The 13,014-nt window shown below is 43.4% G+C and overlaps 1 protein-coding gene across 12 annotated transcripts in view; it reads right to left on the bottom strand.

Moving 5' to 3' along the window:
- The window catches only part of DMC1 (DNA meiotic recombinase 1), a 326,134-nt gene that overhangs the window by 96,733 nt on the left and 216,387 nt on the right, over window positions 1–13,014 (bottom strand). The window contains exon 16 of one of the 12 annotated variants that reach the window (XM_075182846.1): window positions 7,411–7,516. The exons of the other annotated variants lie outside the window; for them this stretch is intronic. Coding sequence (XP_075038947.1) covers window positions 7,489–7,516 — 28 coding nt within the window. The 3' untranslated portion in view covers window positions 7,411–7,488. Of the gene's footprint in view, window positions 1–7,410; window positions 7,517–13,014 lie in introns of those variants that run through there. 12 annotated transcript variants of the gene reach the window in all.

Raw genomic sequence — 13,014 nt, 5'->3', positions numbered from 1 at the left:
GGGTTCAAGCATTGGGCAGACTGCAGATATGACAAGTTCTTATGATCCGTGAAGATCGTCACCGGATGGCGAGCTCCTTCCAACAAGTATCTCCATTCTTCTAATGCAGCTTTGATGGCCAGCAACTCCTTGTCCCCGATAGTATAATTTTTCTCTGCGGGCAGAAGACCCCGAGAGTAGAAGGCACAAGGATGGAATTTTTGTTGCTCCGAGCGTTGGGAGAGAATGGCTCCTAAGCCCACATTAGAGGCATCTACTTCTAGGAAGAAGGGAAGTGTCACATCAGGCTGTCGAAGAATGGGAGCAGACGAGAAGGACTCTTTGAGAATTTGAAAGGCTTGGAGAGCCTAAGATGACCATTGCTTAGTATTAGCCCCCTTCCGAGTCAGGGCCACAATAGGAGATGCAATGGATAAAAAGTCTTGAATGAAGCGTCTATAGTAATTGGCAAAACCTAAAAAACGCTGGATAGCACGAAGAGTAGTTGGCTGGGGCCAATGTAATACAGCATTTACTTTGTCTGGATCCATCTTCAGGCCAACTCCGGAAACTATATACCCCAAGAATGGAATCTGGGGCAACTCGAATGAACATTTTTCTAATTTACAGAACAATGAGTTTTTCCGTAGTCTGGAGAGGACCTCTGCCACATGTTGGTGATGAGAAGGCAGGTCCTGTGAAAAGATCAATATGTCGTCCAGGTAGACAACGACACATACATATAATAAGTCCCGAAAGATCTCATTGATGAAGCCTTGGAAAACAGCGGGGGCATTACACAGCCCGAAAGGCATTACTAGATATTCGTAATGCCCATCTCTGGTGTTGAACGCTGTCTTCCATTCGTCCCCGGAACGGATTCTAATTAAATTGTAGGCACCACGAAGATCCAACTTAGTAAAGATCCGAGCTCCCTTGATGCGATCGAATAGCTCAGTGATCAGCGGAATGGGATACCGATTCTTGATAGTAATAGCGTTGAGCCCACGAAAATCTATGCAAGGGCGTAGTGATCCATCCTTCTTTTTGACTAGGAAGAACCCAGCTCCAGCGGGAGAGGTGGAAGGTCGAATAAACCCACGCTGGAGATTCTCCTGTATGTACTCAGATGTGGCTTGAGTTTCAGGTAACGAGAGTGGATAGACCCGACCCCTGGGAGGAGTCTTGCCAGGTAGAAGGTCGATCGGACAATCCCAAGAACGATGAGGAGGAAGACGTTCAGACTGAGCTTTATCAAACACATCGGCAAATGAAGCATACTGAGGAGGGAGTCCCGGTGAAGAAGATGAGATGGAAGATTGCTGTACTTTAAGAGGAATAACTCGGGAAAGGCAACGATGGTGACATTCAGACCCCCAAGACGTAACTTGAGGAGTGCGCCAGTCAATCTGGGGAGAGTGACACTGAAGCCATGGAAGGCCTAAGACAATCGGACTTGTCGTAACTGGAAGAATTAAAAACGAAATTTCTTCATGGTGCAGTACACCAATCTGAAGTGTTACTGGAGACGTACTCTGGGTGATGAGACCATTGATGAGACGTGATCCATCTATAGCCGTCACAGTAATGGGTGTTTTTAAAGTGATCACTGGTAGAGACCATTGATTCACTAATGATTTAGAAATGAAATTTCCTGCTGCTCCGGAATCAATCAATGCCTGTGACTCAAAGGATTTGGTAGCAAAGGAAATCGTAACATCAAAAGCGCAGACTTTAGATTTCATAGACGATGGCAAAGAGAGATCAAATCTTCTAGTGACGAAGGAAGCTCTTGGGTAGTCAGTGCATCTTTAATTTTATCGGAGAGCCCCTGCCAGAAAGCGGCAACTAATGCTTCAGTGTTCCACTGAAGTTCAGAGGCTAAGATCCTAAATTGAATGACGTACTGGCCTACTGTATGAGAGCCTTGTCGTAAACGAAGAATGCTGGAAGCAGCGGAGGTCACACGACCTGGTTCATCGAACACACTTCGGAACGTGGAAATGAATTTGGCACTATCTTGTAGTATTGGATCGTTTCTCTCCCACAGAGGGGAGACCCAAGCCAGGGCTTGTCCAGAAAACAATGAGATAAGATAGGCCACTCTGGAACGATGGGTAGAAAAATTTTGAGGTTGGAGCTCAAAATGGACTGAACATTGGTTAAGGAAACCCCTACAAGTTTTGGGGTCTCCGTCGTACTTTGACGGAGTAGGCAGGTGAAGCGTGGGAGCTGTAGACACCTGGGATGGCACTGGGGAAACGGAGGAAAGCACAGGAGCTTCAATATTAGCTGTAACAGTCTGTCCAGATGTTCCTTGGGAGGTTAACGATTGGTAACATTGAAGTAACAGCGGTTGGCGAGCATCCTGTTGCTCCACACGGCTGACCAGATGCTGCAGCATCTCTTTAGCAGTAGGTTCCGTATCTGGGTCTGTCATGGCCTGATCTTACTGTCACGGGCACTAGGAGTCTTTACCCAGGGATCACCAGGTGATAGGCTTACCAGAGCAGTATAGGTGGTAATATGGTACTCTGGTAGCAGGGTGATCACGGAACAGGAAATAGCAGATGATGAGATGCTCAGGAAAGTCTATGACTAGCAGCACTGGCAATATGGAGGTAATAATACACGAGGAACTGTATGGACAAAGGACACGTGAAGGTAGTCAGTGGTCTGCGGTAGCAAGTTGTACCACTGCTATAGTGAGGAGGAATGTCCAACAGAAACGAGGAGGGGATGAGAGTCAGCGGTCTGCGGATAGCAAGTTGTACCGCTGTCTGAGTGAAGGAATGGAATCCAAGTGGAGGTATCCGGGGAGTCAGTGGTCTGCGTTAGCAAGTTGTACCACTGCTATGAGAGAGGATACTGGAAGGTGATACTGGAAACAGGGATCAGTGGTCTGCCTCTAGCAAGTTGTACCACTGAATATATATGTGAGGAGGTGCACGGGGAGAGACTGCAACACAAGATATACACGGACACCTTAAACTCGATCCACAGCAATATGCACAATATATATATATATGACTGAACAGCACTGCAAATAATGGAAAGTCTTTTGAAGTAATCCGGCACAAGATAACACAGTCAATGATGGCAATAGACTCAGCGGATAGCAAACTCCAGAGGAGAACCAACACAGTCCAGCAAGATATGCAATACACCAGCACAGTCAATGAGAAGTATGCATACCGTGGTTCAGAAGCAGGCAGTCAGACAGGAGTGTAGAGATACCTGAATGGCAGGAGGCCGGCAGGATGCGAAGTCCCTGGATGGGTGAAGCGGTGGTCTAGTAGGTGCAACGCACAGGTAAGTAGACCAGCAGGGAAACAACTATACAGGAATCAGTAGAGCGTGGAACTGGACTCCTGGAGGATCCTGGAGAATGGCGATGATCTAGCAGAGGAGTAGATAGTGAGACACGAATCCAATGCTGACAGGCGGGTAGAGACCAGCGGGAACACCGGAAAGCGTGGAGAGCGGATCAGCAGTAGATGGACGAGTAGAGCTGAGGAGTAGCAGCAGCAGGTCTCTGCGGACACACGGAGGTAGCCAATAGCAACCAGCAGGTGCAGTAACGATGGGACACGGGAGAGCAGAGTTGAGCTGGAACTGTTGATCACGGAGAGTAGCGGATAGCAATAGAAGCAGCAGTCTCGAGGAAACACGGGAGTGTTGAGATGAACTGAAGACTGAAGCGCACAGAGGCAGCGGATAGGAATCAGCCAAACAGTCACGATGAAACACAGACAAGTTGCAGGTTGAAGGCTGTAGTGCACGGAGGCAGCGGATAGGAATCAGCTAACAGTCACGATGAGGAGCAGGTGAGTGGATGTGGAGTGAAGACTGTAGTGCACGGAGGCAGCGGGTAGGAATCAGCTAACAGTCACAATAATATATGGTAGAGTTGAAGTGGTTAGAAGACTGTAGTGCACGGAGGCAGCGGATAGGAATCAGCTAACAGTCACGATGATACACAGGAGGGTAGAAGTGGTATGGGAACCACAGTAGTAGAAGTGGTTTGGAAACCACAGAGGTAGAAGTGGTTTGGAAACCACAGGAATCAGCAGCGCTGAATACACGAGGAAACACAGGAACACCTTCAGAGACTCATGGGGAATGAGACTCCAAGATCAGGCAACGTGGTGTTGACCACAGGTGCTTAATATAGGGAGTGTTGCCTGATCTGCCAATTAAGTTAAAGGAACATACACTGAAGGATTAGAAAGGGCTGCGCATGCGCAGTCCCTCAGGATGGAGGACGACCACGGTTCCTAAATGTCCGGGAAGAAGCACTCACAGTCCGGTGAGTGACAGTTGGGCTTGGAGAAATGTCATCCCGCAAGGGCCTAGAAATGGAAATTTTTCACTAGCTTGGGCATAACGCAATGGTTTCTTGGTTGATTTATTCATCAATTGACCCACAGAGTATAGACCCTGTTGTTCCCATGTCTTAAAGGGACGAGCCGCCATGCCATCCTGAAAATCAGAATTACCAACAAAAGGAAGGTGTACAGATTTGTAAGGATTTAAATGAAATTTATGTCGAAGAATGTGCCAAATCTTTCTCACAGACATCACCAGTGGGTTATCTAATAATTCTATCGATATTTCCTGGTCATGAATGTGAAGAAAGGACTTTATATGCATAGAAGGTATAAATTGTTTTTCCAATGCCAAATTGGTATATATACTAGTTTGTGATATCCAATCTCTCAAGTACCGTAAATGTGCAGCGTAACTATACAGAACTATATTGGGAAAGTTGATGCCTCCATTGGAAGATGACTGTTGTAGTTTGATAAACGGGATACGGGGACGTTTTTTCCTCCAAATGAACGTGCGGAATAGGCAATTCAATAAATGTTCATCTGATTTTGTTAGAAGGGTAATGTTTGTAGAGGATATAGTAATTTGGGGAAGGACACCATCTGCAAGAGATTTGCTCTACCCAGATATGAAACATTGAGATTCTCCCACCCTTTTATCTCTATCTTTATAGATTCGATTATACGTCTTATGTTGAGTGTATAGAGAGTGGCTAGATTACGAGGAAGGAAGACCCCCAAGTAGGATATATAATTCATCTCCCACTTCAAGGGAGTGTTTAAATGCCCAATTGGGTTTATGTCTATCCATGCCCAGAGAGAAAACAGTTGATTTATTGAAATTAACCCTGAATCCAGAGACAGATCCAAACTCCTCAATCTTCGACATCAGGGGAATCAGAGCGGCCTCAGGGTTGGACACGTATAATAAAAGATCATCTGCAAATGCCGTAATACGGATACTCTCATCACCAATTTGGATCCCTTGCATGACTGGCCAATTTTGAAGAACCCTTAACATTGGATCTAATGATAAATTGAACAATAATGGGGATAAAGGGCAACCCTGTCTGGTCCCTCTGTGCATTTCTATGGAAGCCCCTTGAAGTGTGTTAATTAGAAGGGAAGTTATTGGTTTATTATAGAAGTATTTGATCAAATCAATAAAGTCCCTTCCAAACCCACGCCTCTGCAAAATTGTGTACATAAAGGGCCAAGATACAGTGTCGAAGGCTTTATGGGCGTCTAGGCTGACCAGCACATTATTGGTAATACTCATACCTTTGGAAGCCGCTATGGCAGCAATAGCTGAGCGAATTCCCTTAACCGAGTGCCTGCCATGAACAAAGCCTAATTGATGTTCCGTCAGTAACGAGGGTATAATGCTTTGAAGTCTGTTTGCCATGATTATTGACAAAATTTTGAAATCTAAATTCAACAATGTGATGGGGCGATATAAGGCTAATAGTTTGGGGTCAGTGTCTGGCTTAGGAATGAGGGATGTAAATGCCCTATTAAATGTAGAATAGGTGGGATGTGAACGATGAATCGTTTTGTATAAATCAAGGAGGATGGGCGTGATTTCAATTTTTAAGAATTTGTAATATTCTCCTGTAAATCCATCTGGCCCAGGAGCCTTGTGAAGTTTAAGCTTTGATATTACCTCAAACACTTCTTGAGGGCCCATATCCGCATCCAAGAGTTCCCTCTGAGAGTCAGATAGAACAGGTAAGTCTGCCTCGTCTAGTAGTCTGTCTTTCAGATTGTTATCTGGTGGAATGTCAGAGTAAAGATCTCTGTAGTAATCAACGAAAGCTTCTGCAATTTCAGCAGATGTTCGTAGTAAGGGGGTATTAGTAGATGTTTGTATAGCTACTATATGGTTTCTACGTTTAGTCATTTTAGACATATTAGCTAAAAGTTTTCCAGTTTTATTGCCCCAACGGTAGTACTTATTTTTAGTGTAGTCGAGCTTTGATTGAGCTTGAACTGAGAGGAAACCATCCAAGGCTTGCTTTGCTAATTTGTAATTGGCCTGAGAAACTTCTTGAGGGTTAGATGTAAATGCGTCAAAGCATAATCTCACCTGTTGGGCTAGAGAGTGGTAACGAGTAGCAGCCTCTTTTCTTTTATTTGCTGCCTAAGACATAATAATGCCTCTTAAAACTGCCTTAGACGTCTCCCAGAATAGGACAGGATTATCTAAGTGTTCAATATTGTTGTCAACATATTCCAACCACTGGCTGCGAAGATACTGACTAAAATGTTCAGAAGTATATAAATATGAGGGGAATTTCCACAAGGCAGTTCCAGGGCCCACCACCGGGAGATGCAAAGACAAATATACTGGTGCATGATCAGAGACTACAATATTGCCTAAGTCTGTCTTCATGACCTCAGATACAAGATGGTCCGCTATCAGGACATAGTCTAATCGAGAAAGCCCAGAGTGAAAGGTAAATGATCTATCTGTAGGATTTAAAAGTCTCCAGGGGTCTGTTAGGCTATGTGTGATCTTAAACCTAGGTAAGACATGTAGATTCACTCGATTAGTGTCGGAGAGGGACGGTTGTCTATCTAAGGAAGGATCATCAATGACATTAAAATCCCCTCCTTTCACGGTAGGCTAATATTTGTGATATATTTTGGAAGAATTCTCTCTGGTGATCGTTTGGAGCGTATATATTAAGGAGTGTATATTTATAGTCACAAATTTGGATGTCCAATAGAATGTAACGACCATCAGGGTCAATAACTGTGTCCAAGATACTATATGGCAACTTCCTTCCCAACAAAACAGCCACCCTTCTAGATTTGTTTTTGTATGGTGCAGAGATACAATCATGCAACCATGAATCCCGTAGGGTCGAATCATCCCCCATCCTCCAATGAGTCTCTTGTAAGAAGATGAGGTTTGGTCCAAAGCGCTTCATATGTAAGAGAACTTTCTTCCTCTTAACAGTAGTATTTAAACCATCAACATTCCAAGAGAGGATTTTAAGGGACGGTGGTGTAGATGGAGCAGGTGTGTTAATATGTTGTGGGTGTGACATGGCTAGCTCGTCCCCCCAACCAGGGGAAGGGTACTCACAATTGGCCGTGGTCTAGTGGAATGGAGTTTCCACATCCAGATTAAGGGTGAGCGCAAAGTAGAAAGTTGACCCCAGCCTCTCCAGTGTCAGTTCGGATTCATTTTTGAGTTTGACCTCGGATGAAACAATAATAAGATAAGCAAACATGTCCAAACATTCCTCAAACCACATTTTCTTTTTTCCTTATCCAACCATAAACAAAGGTAGATCCCAGACCAAGAGTCGGGATGTACCAAGAAAACAATTAACAAGTAAATTTTGAACTTATTGAATGTCGGGAAGACATAATAAACTGTGGATATATATTATAACATGAAATACCTGAGCAAATCAGGAATATATCCTGAACATAGTTAAATAAAATATCAAAATCTCATAGAGCGATAGTGTCAACGAGTTGGTGACCATCTTTCCCTACCCGGTGAGTTATGCGAGGACGGGGCTGGGAGAAAGTAGCGTGTTGCTTCAACCGGGTCATCAAAAAACATAGTTTGGCCGTTCTCGGTCACCTTAAGTTTGGCCGGGTATAAAAGGGCAAAACGTTTGTTGTTATCAATCAAGTGTTTACATACTGATGCAAATTCTTTGCGCTTTTGGGAAACAAGTACTGAAAAATCTTGAAAGATAAGTATCTTATGGCCCTCCACTACCAACCCCCGGCTCTTTTTGTATGCTCCCAAGATGGTGTCTTTGGCACGGTAGTCCCAAAACCGAGCAATAACTGGCCTAGGCCTAGATCGTTCCCCTTCATGTTCTTGCCCTATCCTGTGAGCCCTCTCAATCTGAGGTTTATCCATGGATTGCTCCAGTGCTAGAGCCATTAGAAGGGCAACACTGAGGAATTAGACCAGGTGTGGTCCTTTGACAGATTCCGGTATGCCTATGAAGCGAAGATTATTACGCCGGTTTCTGTTCTCCAAATCATCTACTTTATCAGTTAAAATTTGTAGGGATTTGGCCTGCTTCTCTATTGTGCTTTGAACAGTAATCATATTATCCTCCACACCACCAACTCTCTGTTCAACCTCAGCAATACGATTAGTATTTGCAGCAATCGCAGTCATAGTATTGTCAATCAAATTATGCAGGTCCTCAAACCTTTTCTCTAATTGGGGCATAAACATAGCAGAGAATTCGACTGCAGAGATAGAGGGTGAGGTGTGAATAGAATCTGCCATTGGCGTGTCAATAGGTGGATCGCCAGATTTTTTAGGTGGAGATGAGGGGGGGGCAGTGCGAGTAATCTGTACTTTAGGTTTACCCATGTTTGATTGAGAATTGGAGACCACCAGCTTTTGCTTATGTAAAAATCTGTCCATCAGGCATACAAACTGCCAATGCAAGGGTAAAACGGAAGGGGGAGAGGAGCCTAGTAGATTTTGAATATCAGGCTATCATATTGAAAAGGTACAATATCTTCCCAAAGGAGAAAAATAAGTACAGCAACTACATTCTATTTAGCATAAGACTGAGCATCCACTAGGCACAAGAGTGTATACTACCACAAGGTTAGTATTAGTGAGTGACGGATACGTGAGCAGGCTCAAGTAATACAAAACACGTGTCTATTAGGGTGAATTAAGGTAAGAGTCTAAGGCGACAATTCCTATAAGGGATATGAAATATTGAATACAAAAACAATGTGTTATAGAGATCAGTTATTAGGTAATAATATAATCAGGCTACTAGACGGCGGCGTTACGACAACACACCAAGTGAAAAGTGAAATAGTTGCAATCTAGTGAGTAATACTGATCTATTCAGAGAAGGGTGTACAATTTTTTTTTGTTTTGTTTTTGTTTTTTGTTTTTCAATGTGAGTGCTAAGGTTATGTAATAGCCGCAAATACAATCAAATAAATGAAATAATGGGTTCTCAGTCACGACGTGTTATCCTAGTATGACTTGCAAAATATGTTGTCAGGCTGATCAGCAAGACAGGGTATCAAATGTAAATGGTCTGACAACCAGCGTTCAATGGTAGATCTTTCACTTTGGATTATTTATCTGTATTTAAGTCCATCCAGGTATACAGTTGACTGTAGAAATGTAAAGGTTCCTCCAAGTGGCTGTGTTGCACAGACAACTTTTCCAAAGATATTTTGTTGTTCAGTATATGTCTCCCAAAGTTATACTATCAGGTGTGGACACTGCAGGACTGCAATGAATACAATCAATTCCAGTAGTGCCAGACAGCTGTCAAAAGAGAAAAAACTGATCCTTGTAGGTGTTTTAAGTGTCTTGTATAAATGGTTATCTAGAATGCACTTGAGATTGGTCAGTCAGTGATGCAGTGCAAATAGCAGAGATATTCCTTTGGAGTGTGCCTCTTACAGTCTCGCTAGTTGGATCAAAGGTGACATTCCTAAAGATAGGATTAGAAACCCAGCATACCCTGTAACAGGGCTCCCAGCACAGCAACTATAGGAGAGGATCTTATATTATAGAAAGCTGTCAACACTCTGAAGATAGCAAGACAGTTCACATCTCAAATTCCCTCCATGCAGCGTGTCCATGGGTCATCAATTAGACAAGGGAGATAACACAAAGTAAATACTTGCCAGGCTGCTGTTAGACAGAGACTTGTTTACAGGATCAGTAATAAATTAAGAGGTGACAGGCTGCTGTTGGTCCTGTCTCCTCAGTTCTATCTTAGCTGCCTGCTTGAGAAGCAGACTGGAAAGTGTGCACAGTAAAGACTCCACACGAGGGTTTGCTGTCCTACAAGTGTGCTCCCACACACAGGCTCCCGGGCGTACAGATCAATCAGCAGCACCCCTGGCTCTCGCACAGAATCTCCACTGTTGCCAAACCAAAGTTTGCAGAGAGAGAAGCAATTTCAGCTGCAAGAGTGACCGCAGAGACAGCCAGTTAAGTGTAGGCTTCCACGCCAGGTGCAGTATATCTGCAATTTCGGCTGATTGCTTTCAATCAAGCTTAGTCCAGGGGTTATGAAAAGGTCTGCTAGCTCGGGGACAGTGTGAGGGGCTATTGTCTGATGAGTATTGCATCTGTAAGTTCTGTGACTCCCTAGTTGAAGAGAAGTGCATCCAGCGATGCCAGTCCACCAGTACCCTGGACATGGGCGGGCATCCTCTGGAGGATTATCACTCCTTAGTGGGTAAGGTTCTAAATCAAACTGAGTGCTGGGTGTGCTCACACGTGCCTCAGGGACAGCATAACATAGGATCAGTACCATTCCCACTAAACCTTTCTGAGGTACTAGAATTGAGGGGAGGGAGGCCCATAGAGGGAAGGTACAATAACACTAGGTCCCCTAGTCTAAAGCTTTGACAATACTCCTTAGACAGATCTTTACTGTGCCTAAACATCTCTAATGCAAAGCGTCTGGAGAATTGGGAAGCTGACCTATCAGATCAGACAATGGCTCGCCACACTCATGTTGGAGGGAGATTTGCAAGGTCACCAATAAGCAAGACTGTCAATGGACACCACAACTTAGGGCGTGTAACTAAAGATAAGAAAGTATCCATTGGAAAGGTCTCTATAGGTAATTGTAAGAATGTCATCCATGCCGACACGTGTCTTGAACAAATGGAGACACTAGGCATGGGTAGTTTTGTCAAAACCTTATGTGATATAATTAATGGGCATACCGGTCCTTATGTTCTCCCTGATGATGTGTACTTTGTTTGTGGGAGAAAAGCTTATTCCTGGGTGACTCCGAGTTCCAAGGGTTTATGTTTCTTAGCTAAACTGGTTCCTGAAATCATGACTATTACTCATGAAGAAATGGTTGGTATTCACAAGACTACATCACCACCATACATACACACACACACACACAGTATGAGCACCGTGGCAAGAGAAATATGATTCCTGGTGAGTAGCCCATAGCTACAAAATTGATTAGTAAAACTGCTGGTTTTCAAGTTATGGTTGCTCTAGACCTCACCAGGACCGCTCGGGGAACGTTAAATTTTATATATATTCAAGACCTAGCTAAATTGATAGATAATATCACCGAGATGTATGATGACACTTTCAGGTATACTGGAAGGGAGCTACAAGCGTACAAGAAGGAGTTGGTGCAACATAGGTTGGTACTGAATTATCTTACCTCTATTACTGGTGGATACTGTGTGACTTTGGCTACCCAGTTTGGTGTCAAGTGTTGCACGTACATCACCAATAACACAGATGACCCCAAAGAGGTTATAGACTGGAAGATGGATGAAATTCTGCAACTGAAATGGGAATTTCGAAGGAATCATAATTCTTCATTATATGATGTCGGGGAAAAGGTGACAGGTTGGTTCTCGTGGTTGAACCCTGTAAAATGGTTCTCCGGTCTAGGGGAGTGGGTACAGGAAATGGTTGCTAGTGTAGGTAAGCTCCTTCTCCTTATACTTGGTGTCATCTTAGCAATTGGTTTGTGTGTCAAATGTGTTCCTACTGTGTTGAAGTGTGGAAAACAGTCTCCTGGGAGAAACACTGAAAACGAGACTGAAAGGGTGGTGAGAGATACAGAGATCTTGGTCTGTGAAGAAATATTATATAATCCTGAACTTGAAACGGTTATCATGTGATAGTTTGGTGTACTATCAAAGGGTGGAGCTGTCAAAGTCAGCAAATTGGATAAAGTCATTTCAATTAATATCGAGCAAACTTGATTGTCTTTGTCTGAAATTATGCGTAGAGCACGCTACGGCGTAAAAGGGCGTATTCAGCCGCAACACGTGGCAATAAACAGTTTTCTACACTTTTACACACATTCGCACAAACATAAACATTTGTAAACAGTACACATTAATTGTAGTTGCAACACATAGTCATTTATGTCGAAATATAGTAGAATTCATGTTTAATAAAGAAGGTATACGCATACTAGTGAAACCAATGGTTCAGATTAAGGGAAATATGTCATGTTTGATATCATATTAATTCCCTTTACATCAGCAGCTGTCCGGTGCATTCGGCGAAGAGATCGCACATTGCATACTCTAGTTATTGATGTTAGGGAATAAACCTTTAATATGATTCTGACTGTAAAATGCTAATGACTGTTTGTAATTGGAGTTATGGCGGGAAGAACAGAGCTCATCCCCTGGAGAGATGACCCCCACCTTTGGATTCCTTAGATTAAACCAGCCTATGATCTACAACCCCCTTGACCTTCCTTAAACCTGGACCAATAGAAGCAAGCCACATCATCTGCATTGTTTTACTGTATTTCTGTTTGCATATAAGCATGAGCCTCACATCCCGTCAACAGACTTTTTGTCCACAGACTTCAGGATTGAATGACTGTTCGTTGGATCCAGCGATAAGTAACGGCTGTACTTATTATTTCGCTTGAATTATTCTGCTACTTTTTGAGAATAAATATTTGTGCGTTGGAAACACAAATCGAGATTCGACAATCGTTATTGGATAGCGACAAAACACTATTAACAACCCCAAAGTCACGGCAGCTGGGAGCGTGTTCGTGACACCTACCAACAGTATATGGGCATTATACATGATAAGAACAACAGATGCGATATACAGACAGCAAGGAAGATAAGAAATATCACCCATTCAACATCCACATTGGAACAATCCATTTCGGTGTATGATTCAGATGAATCCTACATAGAAGTTATTTCATCA

This window comes from Mixophyes fleayi, chromosome 8, assembly GCF_038048845.1.
Source record: "Mixophyes fleayi isolate aMixFle1 chromosome 8, aMixFle1.hap1, whole genome shotgun sequence".
NCBI lineage: Eukaryota > Metazoa > Chordata > Amphibia > Anura > Limnodynastidae > Mixophyes > Mixophyes fleayi.
The sequence above is the reverse complement of the archived record's forward strand: the minus strand, read 5'-3'. Positions and strand labels throughout refer to the sequence as shown.